We start from the raw sequence: 14,614 nt of genomic DNA on the forward strand, positions 1-14,614 counted from the left end.
CTGCAGCCGGTGATTCCAGGTCACGCTCTCCGGAGCCTACTTGGCTTAACAGCTTGGTTGGAGAAGCTGCCTCTACCACGGCCTTGCAGACCTCGTCCGTCTTAAGCTGCCTGTACAATTGCATCTGAAATACCCCAGCAATTCCTGATCCCTCAATTGCCACCGCCAGCAGGCTTCTTAAGCCCGGGCGCTCTGTGGTTATTAAGCAGCTGGTAAAAACACCATAGTTTCTTCCTGTAACAGACTTCTTGGCCGAACATTTTCCTACTCCTGATTAGCTTACGATGCATAGAAATAGCGACTTACTTTTCTTTTATAATAGGAATATTAGATACTCAACAATAATAATAATGACAAAAACTGCTACAATCCTTTTTGGAAGGATTGGTTTCCCCCCAGTGGAACAAGAGGCCAGAAGTGTGGGGTGGGTAGAGGGAGGAAAAGGAGCGAGCCCCAGCCAGGGCTTCTCTCCTGCAAAGCAGCTGTTAGAGGGAAGGAAGAGTTTGCTAGGGTTAAAGGCAGGAGCAGGTGGGAGGAGAGGCAGCCCAGCACTGGAAAGGGGTGGGGGGGGGGGCGGAAAGCAGGTTGTAAGCTTTCTTAGGAGGGGTGGATTGTTGCCTTCCCTCCCCCACCCCACCCAAAAGAGTCTGGAGGATGGATGGCAACAATCCCATCTGTTCTCCGTACAAGTGAAAAATCTCCCTGGGGGTGATGGGGCCTGCCAGAACTGTAGATAATATTCGACCTTCAAGTCTCATTTCACAACCCACACATAGGATTTCTCTCTCCCCACCCCCCTTTCCCCCCCCCCCTAACAGCTGTCACAGACAGGAGCCGAACAAGGAGGGAAGGGGGAAAAAAGGCAGCTGGCCTGATGTTGCCACAGCCTTGCTAGCATTATGTGGAACTGGACCGATGCCCATCTGTCACTCTCTCTCTCTCTCTCTCTGCCCTAACGGAGGGAGGGGGCAGACCCAGAGGGCAGAGGGCGGAGGCTTCCTTCCTGGGTGGCTGCCAAGGTTGACCCGAGGAGGGAACAGAAGTTCCCGTCACCACCACCTGCCAAGCCAGATCAAAAGCAGACCTTCCAGGTTAGGGTCTGCGGGGTGCCCTCCCCCACTTCCATTGTTAAAAGTCACAGGACTAGAAAGTTTCTTCTTTGGGGGGGGTCATAGATTAAGCTTCCCTTTTGGCGAGTCTCCCCGCGCTCTCTGCGCATTTTATCTGTATTTTATCTGTACATCCCCCAGATGGGACTTTGGGGACATACCCATGATGATCTGGCAGAGGATGCGCCCCCCACCCCCCACCTTTTGTGCCTTGCCCCTCAAAAAATCCAAATCAGCCTACAGTTTTCTCTAGGAACCGAATCAATTACGGCTCCTGCTTGACTGGTTTTGGGATCAAGAGATGACAGGAAGTGGATTAGAAAACGAACTAAGGTGGCTTCATGGGCTACTAGTAGAGCAGAATGTCATCCTTGAAGACCTCCAGACCAGCAACTCTTGTTTGCTCCTTTGCTTTACAAACTGAAATGAGTATTCCCCCCCTCTCCCTCCCCCTCCCCCAGGTAGGCAGTCATATGCGATGCCACCCAGCACTGGATCACTCTGCGTTTCCACGCTCCCCCTCCCACTTGTAAATGGTGGGCTCAGAAAGCAAGAAGATGGACGCAAAGCCGGCCCTGGGAGACCCACCAGCAACCTCAGATCACACTCCTGCAATTAGCACACACCTGTACACTTAGAGGAGGGTTTAAACTCCCTGATCCCCGAGGGGCCGACTTAATTCTCTTGGAGTCTTTTCTGCTCTCTTGCAGTGGCTGCCCCTCCAACAGAAGTCGGCCCCCTCCCCGCCTCTTGGGACCGGGGGGGGGGGTGTCTGTGTGCATCTGAGCCCTGGATCTCAACCAGTCCTTGAGGCCTCTTTCCGATTACCAACCTCTAAGCCAGGGGTGGGCAATTATGGCCCTTTGCCAACCTAGCTTGCTGCCTCTCAGGAATTCTGGGAGTTGAAGTCCCCAGGTCGTAAATGGACCACCCACCCTTGCTATAGCCTCTGGATCAGAGGAAGCACAAAGACGTGTCTTGTGGGAGCCAGTCCAATGGAGACAACCCAAGCCACAGAATGCCTTCCTAACAAAGGCTGCATCTCGGGATCACTATGGACTAGAAACACTTTTATTTCGGTTGTTTTAACCTGTAGTTTAAATGCAGAATTATCACCAGTAGACCTCAACTTACCACCATTCCTTTTAGTGATCATTCGAAGTTACGACGACACTGAAAATAGTGACCATTGTGACCATTTTATACACTTATGACTCTTGTAGCATCCCCACGGTCACATGACCAAAAGTCAGATGTTGGGGCAACTGACTCACATTTATGACGGTTGCAGTGTCCTGGGGACAAGCGAGTACCTCTTGCAACCTTCTGACAAGCAGTGTCCGTGGGGGAGCCGGATTCACTTAACAATTGTGTTCCCAATTTGAACAAGTGCAGTGATTCACTTTAACTGTGGCAAGAAAAGTTGTGACATGGGGCAACACTTAATCTTGTTCAGCAAGAGCAATTTTGGACTCCATTGTACTTGTGTGTGTGTGTGTGTGTGTGTGTGTGTGTATATATATATATATATATATATATATATATATATATATATATATATATATATATAGAGAGAGAGAGAGAGAGAGAGAGAGAGAGAGAGAGATTTAAGGAAATAGGAAATACTTTGGGCTTTTTAAAATAAAGCTTTGAAATGATATCTAACATACTGGAGCTGTGAATCTTTGGAACTGATCATAAAAACACCACAATCTATAATGCTTGATGGCAGAAATGGATGATTTACGGCGACAAAAGTAACAATCACTGGTTTCCGTACCCCTACCTTCGGAGGAAATGGACATGGGAAACACCTAGCTTTTCCACAAATGCACCTGAAACCACCAGGTTTTTGTTTTAACTTTCAACTGGTTGCATTTTATGGTTTTTAAAACAATTTCTTCATGCCTTTCAAGTTTTGATTGGAAGCTGCCCAGAGTTGGCTGAAAGCTATGTAAATATTTTAAAAAAATACATTTTAAAAAAAATTGTACTCAGGTATACAGCATCATCTAAGTGATTTTGTCTGATTTCCAAAATACTAAACAAACTAAGTTCTAGTTAATATGGGATAGAAGACCACCAGGAAATACACAGACATTCCAGAAGAAAACTATGACAAATCTCTCCAGTGCAAAAGACCTCTCTCTGTGTCCATGTTCCCAAATACACCAAGGATCAAGTTTGACTTGGACACAACTTTGCCGTTAACGTATTTTCTTTGGAAATAACCAGTTTATGAAAACAGCTTTGGCTGTAATGAATCCTGAACAGAGTTCCTACAAAAATCACCCTCATTAAACAGATTACTGCAGGCTTAGGTGTGAGAATAAGCACTCAGAAGACATTTGATACTGATAGCCACATATTTTTTTCCCTTAACATCAGAAGTCAATGTGACAAAAAGACAGTCTTTATTGAAGATTTGCTCTTTTCAAGGCATGCATCAAGATGATTTTTTTTTTTTTTAAAAAAAAAAGTCAATCTGGACAACGATGTCTTTTCACCGTAAACATCTTATGTTTTGCTATTTTATTTTTATCCCACTTATCCTCCAAGGGGATTCTTATTCCTCCACCTCCAACCACTCCTCCAAACAAGCCTTTGAAATAGCTCAAGCAGGCGCAAATAATTGCTGCAAGATTACTTAAATTTCCTTCAGGGTTAAGCAGTACGTTCAGGCCAGAGGACAGCACTTTAAAGTTAAAATATAAAATTGTGTGGGCTCCTCCAGATAAAAGGGCCAGCTTGGGAGCAAAGCTGCTTTCCCAGCTCAAGGCTTGCAGGATAATAAAATGCAATTATTTTTTAAAACCATGTGAAGAACAACGGAGCTTCAAAATGGCTGCACTATGAGGCACGACTGACATCTAGTGGCTGCAGCAGCAAACAGTAGCAGAAAGAGCCTGTAAAATTCAGGTGGACGTTCACAAGACCAGGAGATCGTATTTTAGGGACCCATCCTCGTTTGGGGGGTGCATCTTCCTTTCCACCAAGCGCTTGCTCTTGGAGATAAATTGGGTATCCTGCAGCTGCTGTTGAGAAGAAGGGGCACCCGGGACTTCCAGCTGGAGGGAAATAGGCCCACGACTAGGCGGGTCTCTAGAGCTCGGTGAGGTCATCGTTGAAGTAGAGCAAAATGGCGGTCGTGAAGGCGTCGGCGTCCATGTTGAGCTGGTAGAACTCCTCGTCTTCATCGGGAATGTTGTTGTCCTGAAGGTTCTTATCCATGTCCAGGCAGACGCCGTGGTATTTCCATGTGTAACTGGCGGCATGCGCGTTGTAGGGCAAATAGCGCCTCAAGATCTCCCACATGGTTTCTTCTGAACAGACCTGCAGACGGAACCACATTGTCCACAGGACCACAGCACAAAGTCACCCAGCTGACTTTCATGCCTCAGGCAGGACTAGAACTCACCATCTCCTGGTGATCAGCACAAAGCCACCCAGCTGACTTTCATGCCTCAGGCAGGACTAGAACTCACCATCTCCTGGTGATCAGCACAAAGCCACCCAGCTGGCTTTCATGCCTCAGGCAGGACTAGAACTCACCATCTCCTGGTGATCAGCACAAAGTCACCCAGCTGGCTTTCATGCCTCAGGCAGGACTAGAACTCACCATCTCCTGGTGATCAGCACAAAGCCACCCAGCTGACTTTCATGCCTCAGGCAGGACTAGAACTCACCATCTCCTGGTGATCAGCACAAAGCCACCCAGCTGGCTTTCATGCCTCAGGCAGGACTAGAACTCACCATCTCCTGGTGATCAGCACAAAGTCACCCAGCTGGCTTTCATGCCTCAGGCAGGACTAGAACTCACCATCTCCTGGTGATCAGCACAAAGTCACCCAGCTGGCTTTTATGCCTCAGGCAGGACTAGAACTCACCATCTCCTGGTGATCGGCACAAAGTCACCCAGCTGGCTTTCATGCCTCAGGCAGGACTAGAACTCACCATCTCCTGGTGATCGGCACAAAGTCACCCAGCTGGCTTTCATGCCTCAGGCAGGACTAGAACTCACCATCTCCTGGTGATCGGCACAAAGTCACCCAGCTGGCTTTCATGCCTCAGGCAGGACTAGAACTCACCATCTCCTGGTGATCGGCACAAAGTCACCCAGCTGGCTTTCATGCCTCAGGCAGGACTAGAACTCACCATCTCCTGGTGATCAGCACAAAGCCACCCAGCTGACTTTCATGCCTCAGGCAGGACTAGAACTCACCATCTCCTGGTGATCAGCACAAAGCCACCCAGCTGACTTTCATGCCTCAGGCAGGACTAGAACTCACCATCTCCTGGTGATCAGCACAAAGCCACCCAGCTGGCTTTCATGCCTCAGGCAGGACTAGAACTCACCATCTCCTGGTGATCGGCACAAAGCCACCCAGCTGACTTTCATGCCTCAGGCAGGACTAGAACTCACCATCTCCCTGGTGATCAGCACAAAGCCACCCAGCTGACTTTCATGCCTCAGGCAGGACTAGAACTCACCATCTCCTGGTGATCAGCACAAAGCCACCCAGCTGACTTTCATGCCTCAGGCAGGACTAGAACTCACCATCTCCTGGTGATCGGCACAAAGCCACCCAGCTGGCTTTCATGCCTAAAGTATGGCTAGAACTCCCAGGTTCCTAGCTCGGTGCCTTCATCACCACACCAAACTGACTCTTATCCCATTTCTATTTCCAGCCTAAAACCTAACAACTACCCTGCTCAAGCCTGTTGTGTTCGTACACTCGACAATCCCTCAGGGAAGAAGACGGATTGCCCCAGAGGGTCTTGAGGCCAGGCAAGGGCTGGGGAGGATGGGACTCACCTCCAGGGTCTGCTCCTGAGAAGTCAGAGTGTTGATGATCCGAATGTGCCGGGTTTTTGCAGACAAGGTGCCGATTTCGTAAAAGGGGTTCTTCCACCAGGGCACCCCAAAATCATTGGCCCAGTCCGAGCGCGGAAGAGGTGGTGGGATGTGCACAAACCGGCCCTGGGGTGTGTAGTACTTCAGGCAGCCTGTGCGGGGATCGATGTGTGTCTGTATCTGCAAGGAACAGGGTGGAAAGCCCAGACTCAACCATCATCTAACAAGGATGGTCCCCTCCTCCAATCCACCGAATGCCACCCTACGAAGGGCTCCAAATTTAACAGAGATCTTCTCATTGTAAGAGTAATTTAAGTTCTAAGTCAAAAGATGAAACCTTTCAAACATTGGCTTAGGATCAGAAGATCTTTAGTTCTCAGGTGGAAAAAGAAACGGGCACTGTGGAACGCAGGCAGGCAGTCCTCAATTTACGGCCGTCACTGAACCCAGAAGAGGATAAATACATCGATACGATAACTAAACAGATGGATGGGTGGCCCAAGGCGCTTTTTCAAAAAGGAAAAATCAAGAAAAGTCCAGTTGCCTTTTGAAAAAGCACCTTTTGGCACAACCCTGGGCCTGGATGACGGGAGAATCTCCACAGACAGGTCCAACCCCTTTTTCACTTAAGTGACCAGTTGTAGGTCAAGGACCACCTGCGGGCATTTCCCGAGGCCCGCTTCCTGGGTCTTGCAAAAGGGTCTATCCAGAAGCCTCGCCCACCCGGCCTGGCGTCACCGGATGGACCTGCAGACACTCACGTCTTTGGTCCTGGGGTTGAACCAATGGCTGATGTCTTTCCCTGCCACTTCCAGGAGGGGCTTCATGAGGAGGTCCCCTGCACGGAGAGAGAAGCCAGGATCCGTATTAGAGACACTCTGTTCTGCCATTTTTTTGGGGGGGAGAGGGGGTGTCCCAATGCCCCCACCCCCTTATAGCACCTTGGACATGCCTCCCCTTCCTTGTCTATCCAATGACCGCAGGAGCATCCTTTCCCCCCTCTCCCGAGTCAGATTAGACAGAGTTGGAAGGGACCATGTAGGTCATCTAGTCCAACCCCTCGCCCTAAATCATTCGTGACAGATGGCAGTCCTTGGGGGTCAAAGTGGCAGCCACCACCACACAATGGAAATGTGGAAAACTGCAGAAAAAGGCCAGCAGTCCATCAGTTCTGCCCTTTTATTTTAATTTTATTATTTTCTTTTGATTTTTAAGTTTTGCTGTGGGGATGCACATATGCTTGTGGGGGCAATGCACGTTAATAAAAAAAATTAATTGCATGGTTGAGGCCGCCATCTTGACTTTTTTGACCTCCCCCGAGCTATGCAAGCCTTGAATTTGGCCCCCAGCTCCTTTCTTCCCTCACTGCGCTTTTTTCCACTCCCTTCTCGGAGAACCACCCTTGCCAGCTGCATCTTTGCCAGTAAGGATGCCTTCCTCCTCTTCCTTCTCCCCCGTTCAGGTAGACTGCCTCTCCACCTGGAGGCTCCACTTGGGGAGCCCTGCCACCGAAACTCCGCCCCATTCCCCCGCCCTTACCCTGTACTCTTCGGACAGGGGCTGAGGTCGTACACCCGCCCCAGGTAGGAGACCCACAGGTCCCACGGCCGGTTGTGCACCGACACCTCCCGCGGCGTGAAGTAACGCTGCCGGAAGGAGCCCTCCATGGTAATCGCCTGGGCGCATGCGCCGCGTCCCGCGCTGCCCTTGGCAACGCGCTGCCGCAAAGCCCTACGGGAAAACGCAGTCTCGCTCGTCTCCCCCCCCCAAGGGGCGGTGCCGAAGGAGAAGCCGGATGCGTGCGTGCGTGCGTGCGTGCGTACGAGCATCCATGCGGAACGCCGCCAAAGGCCGCAGGGCCTTGTGGGAAGGGTAGTTTCCTTGGCAAAATGGCGGCCTCACCGGCCCAGGAGCCCAAGCTGAGGAAGCCGCCTCCGCCTCCGGTTCCTCGGGAATCGGATGAAAACGGCTGCGGGAACTGCGTCCCCGAGGTGCGGGGAAGGGCCGGGGCTCGGGCGGGAGTGGGGGGTGGGGACACAGAGCCTTCCCCTCGAGGGCAGAGCTAGAGACTTGAAGCCGCCTCCCATCGATGAGGGACTACAAAGCCCATCTGCTAAGTTGGGAAGCGGGCAGCCGCCAGGAAGCTGTAGTCTCTCAATAATATTTATAATATTACATATGTGTGTGTATAATAGCTTAATACAATTATTTTTTATAGTTAATATAGATTACAGTGTATTAAATGTTTATTATGGTTAATATATATTGTGTTAAATAGTTATAATGTATTTTACACACACATACACAATTATGTATATATTATTATATTATACTATAATACAGCGTAGTTCTCGAATTACGGCCACAATAGAGCCCTCAATTTCTGTTGCTAAGCGAGACAGTTGCTAAGACAGTAATTATAATGGATTAATATAGTTGATGCACATTAAGTATAGTATCTAAATCTATATCATAGTTCATCTATATTATTTTATTATATCGTTATGTATTTTTATATACGTGTATATATAGTACTGCATTAGGTATACAAATACTAAATTATAGTATATAGCATTACAATGTAGTATTTACATTATAGTATATAGTATAAATTTAAATTATACATTTTATAAATTATAAATTATAGCATTACAATGTAGTATTTACATTATAGTATATAATATAAATTTAAATTATAAATTATATAAATTACAAATTATATAAATTATAAATTATAGTATATGGCATTACAATGTAGTATTTATATTATGGTATATAGTATAAATTTAAATTATAAATTATATAAATTACAAATTATATAAATTATAGTATATAGCATTACAATGTAATGTATGGTTTTGTCATATCTGAGGGAGATGAGCAAGAGGTGGGAATTATAAACATGCATCATTATATATAAAATCTTCATACTGGGTTAATAAAATTAATCATGGATAAAGAGGAACGTTCCGCCTCATCCCGTTGGCGTGAATCCTGGTTTTTACCAAATTTCCTGTTCATCGTCATAGTCTTCAATCTTATTGAATCGCCAGTTTTATGCCACAATCTTATTTATTCCTTTATTAAATTTGTGTGTTGCCCATCTCACAATCAAACAACTCTGGGGTGGTTTATTATGACACCCAGAGTCGTTCGATACTGAGATGGACAGCTTATAAATTTAATAAATGGATAAATAAGATTGTGGCATAAACTGGCCGTGGAAGTGCCAGAGTGGCCACTGACTCATTGATTGATTGATTGAATGATTAGCCCTTGGGCCTTATCAAGGCAACTGACTCGTATTTATGACAGTTACAACGTCCCCTTTCATGACCTGAGAAGCAAAGTCAACGGGGGGAGCCAGATTCGCTTAATGACCGTGTTCCTCATTTTAAAAATGCAATGATTCACTTAAGAATTATGGCAAGAAAAAAAAATCGTAACCATGGGGCAAAACTCGCTTAACAGCTGTCTCACTTAGCAACGGAAATGTTGGGGCTCCCTTCTAATTGCAAGCTGAGGACTACCTGTACTTGTGTGGAAAAGCCATCCATACAACAGCTCTTTAAAAACACCAGATGCTGCCTCAGGTGCATAATATTAACCTCCCCCAGCCTCTCTTGAGGACTAGTGGCTTGATCTCATTTTGGAAAATTGGGAGGAAATAAAAGCTGCTCTCCTGGACTTGGAAAGTATATTTTCTGGGTTTTTCTGGCAGGACCCAGTTGAAGAAACCGCTGACTCGCCTTACTTGCGCGCCCGTCGTAAGTTGGAGAACCTCCTGAACAAGAGCCTGCGGATTCGTATGACGGACGGACGGACCCTGGTGGGCTGTTTCTTGTGCACTGACCGGGACTGCAATGTCATTTTGGGTTCTGCCCAAGAATACCTGAAACCCACTGGTGAGTCCCCCCCACTGGCCCCCGGCCTGGTCTCTGGACAACTGCACCCTGGTTTGTCCCACTAAAATGCCGTAGATCTCTTCAAAAGTCAAGTATTATGTGGGGTGCCCTCTGAGCTTGGGGGTTTTCTTGCAGACGTTTCATGACCCAGCTACATAACGTCATCAGTGCTAGAAGGGAGAGAGGTTTGTGGAAAGAAGGGGAGGAAGGGGGAGGAGGAAGAACTATGGGGTCCTTAGTGGTCTCTGAGTTTGGTGGTTTCTTGCAGATGTTTCATGATCCAGCTAAGTAACATCATCAGTGCTAGAAGGGAGTGGTGTTTGTGGAGTGGAGAAGGAGGAGGAAAAGTATTGGGTCCTTGGGGGTTTTCTTGCAGACGTTTCATGACCCAGCTAAGTAACGTCATCAGTGCTAGAAGGAAGTGGGGTTTGTGGAGTGGAGAAGGAGGAGGAGGAGGAGGGGGAGAAGTATTGGGTCCTTGGTGATTTTCTTGCAGACGTTTCATGACCCAACTCCGTAACGTCATCAATGCTAGAAGGGAGTGGGGTTTGTGGAGAGGAGGAGGAGGACGACGACTGTGGGGTCTTTGGTGCTCTCTGAGCTTGGCCGGTTTTTCTGCAGATGTTTTGTGACGCATCCTCCTGCCCTTCTCCCCTCTGCAAATCTCCCACCCTTCTAGCCCCAGTGATAGCAATAGGCAGAGGTGGGCTTCACACAATTTAACGACCGGTTTGCCTAGTGCAGAACCGAAAACACACGGCAATTTCACGCACATGGGCTTCCAGCACATCTTCTCAGGCAGCCGCAGTAGAGCGGGCAAGGCGTGTAAATCAGCTGGCCTTCCTGAGTGATGGTCGGGACTACCAGTACGGGCGAACCAGTCAGAACCAGCAGCGACCCACCTCTGGGAACAGCCCTTAGGCTTATATTCTGCTTTATAGCCGCCTCTAAGTGGTTTACAGCCTATTTGTCCCCGACAATCTAGGTCCTCATTCTACCCACCTCAGAAGGACGGAAGGCTGAGTCAACCTTGAGCCTGGTGAGATTCGATCTTTCCCAGTTGCAGGCAGAAGTAGCCTGCGGGACTGTACCCTAACTATTGCGCCAGCAAAAGGCTCATGATGTAACCAAGTTGGGTCCTGAGACGTCTGCAAGAAAACCACCCAGCACAGGGAGCATCAGGGACCCCAGAGTCCAACCCTGAGCTACAGATGTCCCCTTCAATAAGTATTTCTATGCTGTGGCCTGACCGAAAGGCACGGGATCATGTTGGCAGTATTTCAGGGATGGGGAAAGGAGGGAGACCACCTTTGTATCCCTACTGATAAGAAGACCTTCCCCAAAACCAGCCAGGGTGAGCTAGATTATCTTCAACAGCCCCTTGAAATTCTACAAGGAAAAAAATAAAACCAACCACCAGAACTTCTGGGTGTTTTGGAGAAGTGAAGCAAGGTTGGTTAGGATCAGAGCCCCCCTCCTCCTTCAGGATGGGACTCACTCTCTGTGTCTCTCTGTCTTTCTATCTTCTCTCTCTCTCTCTGTTTCCCCTGTCGCCTTCAGACTCCTTCTCAGCGGGAGAACCCCGAGTGCTGGGCCTAGCGATGGTTCCCGGGCATCACATCATCTCCATCGAAGTCGAGTTGGAGAGCCTGAACTCCTTGCAGTACTTCTGAAAGGGCCCGTCGCTGGAAAGCAGCCGCGTCTTGAGACGTTTTCCAAACACAAGAAGAAGGAGACGGAGAAGATCTTTTTTTTAAAAAAGAGGGAGATTTCTTCCACCTGTTTGCTCTCCCTCCCCTGGGACAAGGCCCCGGGAAGGGTGAAAACGACACTCAAAAGGTGGCCCCCCCTTCTGCCACCCTAAAACATGGTAAAAATCGGAAGATCCCCCTACCATCCAGGTCCTGAGAAACATTGACCCAAAAGTACCTTTTGTACCTGCCCGTTTTTGGTTAAACCTCAAATTCTGCACCCGTGCTGTTTGTTTGGCAGTGCCTGGGAAACTCATAACTATTTTCTTCTGCCAAGGAACACTTACCCTCTTGGCAGAACCCAAGAATATTTGCCGGATCTTTCAGGATCCAGTGATCCAAATGATCCAAATCATGAAAACCTGGCTTAGGTTGCCAGCAGATTGACAAAAGAGTTTGGGGGGGGGGGGCGTGGGAAGGAGGAACGTTAGCCCCCAAGGAGGAATTTCCCAGAGGTGTAAATATCCTTTTTAACTTAACAGCAGGCAGAAAATGGCTTGACTGATGAGCTTGTTCCTTCCTTATTTCCTGCAGAAAAATCTCCCAACTTCCCAGCCTTGTCAAGCTCTGATGTTTCCCCTGCTGCCCATTTTGTTTTTAAATTTACCAAATGCTCCCCCCCGAATCTTTTTTTTAAAAAAAAAAAACAGCGTGGCTTTGGTGGGTGTTCCCTTTTCTCCTTTAAATCAGAATATATATATTTTTAAAAGGGGGGTGTGTGTGGAGAAAGCCCACTGGTCTGTTGGAGGCAAAGCTGGGCCTCCACCGTCTTAAACTTTTAAAGTTAGTCAGAAAAGGGGAACCTTGAATGTTCCTGGAAAATGAATAGAATACTAGAATAGATTAGAACAGAATTAGGATAGGAATAGGAATAATTATAGAACAGAATGGGAATAAAATAGAATAGAATTAGGATAGGAATAGGAAGAATAGAATAGAATATAGGATAGGATAGGATAGCAGAGTTGGAAGGGACCTTGGAGGTCTTCTAGTCCAAGCCCCTCCTCAGGGGTTTGGAAACCCTACACAATTTGAAAGAAGTGGCTGTCCAGTCTCCTTAAAAACTTCCAGTGTTGGAGCATTCACAATTTCTGGTGGTGAACTGTTCTAACTGTCAGGAAATGCCTCCTTAGTTCTAAGTTGCTTTTCTCTCCTTGATGAGCTTCTACCCTTTGCTTCTTGTCCTGCCCTTCAGGTGCTTTGCCTCATGCCCTAACAATGGAAAGCAGTTTTTGTTGTTTTTTAATTACAATGTCTCTCCCCCCTCCCTCCAAGAGCAGGAAGCCATCCATCCATCCATCCATCTTTTGAATTTTTCCAACAAAAGCCATGCTAAGGCAAGAGTTTAAAAACTTGAATTAAGGAAGGCCCGTCTGTCCCGTGGATTTCGCTTTGCCGTCTGGCTTCCCCCCACCCCCAAAAAGGCTCGGATGACCCAAAAGCACCCACCCCTCCCCTTTCTCTGGCCTCCCCACCCTGGCAGCCTTGCCAAAGGGGGCGGGAAAACCCGCCTTGGGAAGAGGCAGGAGGCTGTCTTCCCAAATCCAGGTTGCAAACTGGCAGGAAGCGGCCTCTATAGATAGACCCCCGTGTGTGTGTGTGTGTGTGTGTGTGTGTGTGTGTGTGTATGTATCCTCTCTCTCTCTCTCTCTCTCTCTCTCTTCCCTCTCGCACAATGGAGAGCTTGTGCAAGCAAGCGACTATCCTGGCTTATCTAATCACTGGAGGTTCCTTCCTCCCCAGAATGTGGCGTTTCCATTCGGGGCTGCTTGGCGCCTGGGGGAGCTGATTCAGTTCTTCCTTATCCTGCTTTTCCTGTCCTTTCCGTTGGCAGCCCCCCAGTGCCCTTTGGAAGCTGCCAATTTATTTTATTTTTTTTACCTTGGCCAGCAAGTTTTCATCGGTAGCACACACAAAAAAAAAAAAAAACCAACCTGGTTGAATTTTCTGCTTTTTTTATTCAAAGGGGAGATGCCCCCTTTTTCCGGCTCAGAATAAGAGACCTCCTTCACTTCGAGCCTACGTGCCTTTGGGGGTGGAGGTGAAGACGCCGGGCCATCGAAATCCAGAGTAGCACGGGGTGAACCCCTTTTTCGAGGGGGACAAACAAGGCGGCCTCAGGAAGGGTTGGGGTACTCCGTCGCTTCCTAAAAGCCCATGTTTCTAGTCCTGGGTGCTAAACCTCCAGCCCGGAGGACGTATATAGAAAGCTGGACTGCTAAATCGGGACTTTAAACCATCTCTGTTTCAAAAGTGCAAAAGTTGGTTTCAAAAATTTCTCGTTAGGTAGGCCAATTCCAGGTTTCCTACTCACCTTTACAGATTAATAAGACTTGGAAGGGACCTAGTCCAACACCACCGCCCCTGCCCAAGCAGGAGACTTTACACCTTTCATAAGTTAGTTCAGGGATTTCCAACCTTGGGCAGATAATAGATAATCAGAGTTGGAAGGGACCTTGTAGGTCATCTAGTCCAACCCCCTGCCCAAGCAGGGGACCCTACGCAATTTCTGACAGATGAGCAGTCCAGTCTCTTCTTGAAAGCCTCCAGGGATGAAGCTCCCACAACTTCTGAAGGCAACTTCTGTTCCATCGGTTGATTGTTCTCACTGTTAGAAAGTTTCTCCTTTTTTCCAGGTTGAATCTCTCCTTGTTCAGTTTCCATCCATTGTTCAACTTCTGTTCCATCGGTTGATGGTTCTCACTGTCAGAAAGTTTATCTTTATTTCCAGGTTGAATCTCTCCTTGTTCAGTTTCCATCCATTATTCCTTGTCTGGCCTTCAGGTGCTTTGGAAAATAGCTTGACCCCCTTCCTCCTCTCTGGGGCAGCCCCTCAAATATTGGAAGGCTGCTCTCCTGTCTCCCCTGGTCCTTCTCTTCCCTAGACCAGCCAGGCCCAGTTCCTGTAACTGTTTTTCACATGTTTTAGCCTCCAGTCCCCTCATCATCCTGGTTGCTCTTCTCTGCACTTTTTCTAGAGTCTCAACATCTTTT

At 47.9% G+C, this 14,614-nt stretch overlaps 2 protein-coding genes across 3 annotated transcripts; one reads left to right on the forward strand and one right to left on the reverse strand.

Annotated features, from left to right (window-relative positions):
• Window positions 1-3,607: 3,607 nt before the first annotated feature.
• Window positions 3,608-7,633, reverse strand: CYB5D1 (cytochrome b5 domain containing 1). The gene is made up of 5 exons (XM_087946174.1): window positions 7,504-7,633; window positions 7,022-7,029; window positions 6,726-6,802; window positions 5,926-6,144; window positions 3,608-4,442 (listed from the first exon to the last, which is right to left on the reverse strand). The coding sequence occupies exons 1-5, from the start codon at window positions 7,629-7,631 to the stop codon at window positions 4,212-4,214; spliced, it is 663 nt and encodes a 220-aa protein (XP_087802300.1). The 5' UTR covers window positions 7,632-7,633; the 3' UTR covers window positions 3,608-4,211.
• A 102-nt stretch (window positions 7,634-7,735) lies between these two features.
• Window positions 7,736-12,857, forward strand: NAA38 (N-alpha-acetyltransferase 38, NatC auxiliary subunit). Of its 2 annotated transcripts, none has more exons than XM_087945611.1 (3): window positions 7,736-7,955; window positions 9,686-9,869; window positions 10,855-11,109. In XM_087945611.1, exons 1-3 carry the CDS (start codon window positions 7,854-7,856, stop codon window positions 10,890-10,892), a joined length of 324 nt encoding a protein of 107 aa, XP_087801737.1. In that variant the 5' UTR covers window positions 7,736-7,853; the 3' UTR covers window positions 10,893-11,109. The 2 variants fall into 2 exon arrangements, with proteins under 2 accessions (XP_087801737.1, XP_026545019.1); XM_026689234.2 differs by lacking the exon at window positions 10,855-11,109 and adding an exon at window positions 11,430-12,857 and having other exon boundaries at window positions 7,800-7,955.
• Window positions 12,858-14,614: the final 1,757 nt, after the last annotated feature.

This window comes from Notechis scutatus, chromosome Z, assembly GCF_049901735.1.
Source record: "Notechis scutatus isolate UNSWTSFEM ecotype Mainland chromosome Z, rNotScu1.2, whole genome shotgun sequence".
Taxonomy (NCBI): domain Eukaryota; kingdom Metazoa; phylum Chordata; class Lepidosauria; order Squamata; family Elapidae; genus Notechis; species Notechis scutatus.

What these genes read in the sequence shown, in the direction of transcription:
- NAA38 (XM_026689234.2), top strand. Translation starts at nt 7,854, where the DNA reads ATGGCGGCCTCACCGGCCCAGGAGCCCAAGCTGAGGAAGCCGCCTCCG. An exon ending in GCGGGAACTGCGTCCCCGAG is followed by an intron (nt 7,956 to 9,685) that starts GTGCGGGGAAGG and finishes TTTTTCTGGCAG; the next exon opens with GACCCAGTTGAAGAAACCGC. An exon ending in AGAATACCTGAAACCCACTG is followed by an intron (nt 9,870 to 11,429) that starts GTGAGTCCCCCC and finishes TGTCGCCTTCAG; the next exon opens with ACTCCTTCTCAGCGGGAGAA.
- CYB5D1 (XM_087946174.1), bottom strand. Translation starts at nt 7,631, where the DNA reads ATGGAGGGCTCCTTCCGGCAGCGTTACTTCACGCCGCGGGAGGTGTCG. An exon ending in TCAACCCCAGGACCAAAGAC is followed by an intron (nt 6,145 to 6,725) that starts GTGAGTGTCTGC and finishes TGTTCCTTGCAG; the next exon opens with ATACAGACACACATCGATCC. An exon ending in CTCAGGAGCAGACCCTGGAG is followed by an intron (nt 4,443 to 5,925) that starts GTGAGTCCCATC and finishes TTCCGTCTGCAG; the next exon opens with GTCTGTTCAGAAGAAACCAT.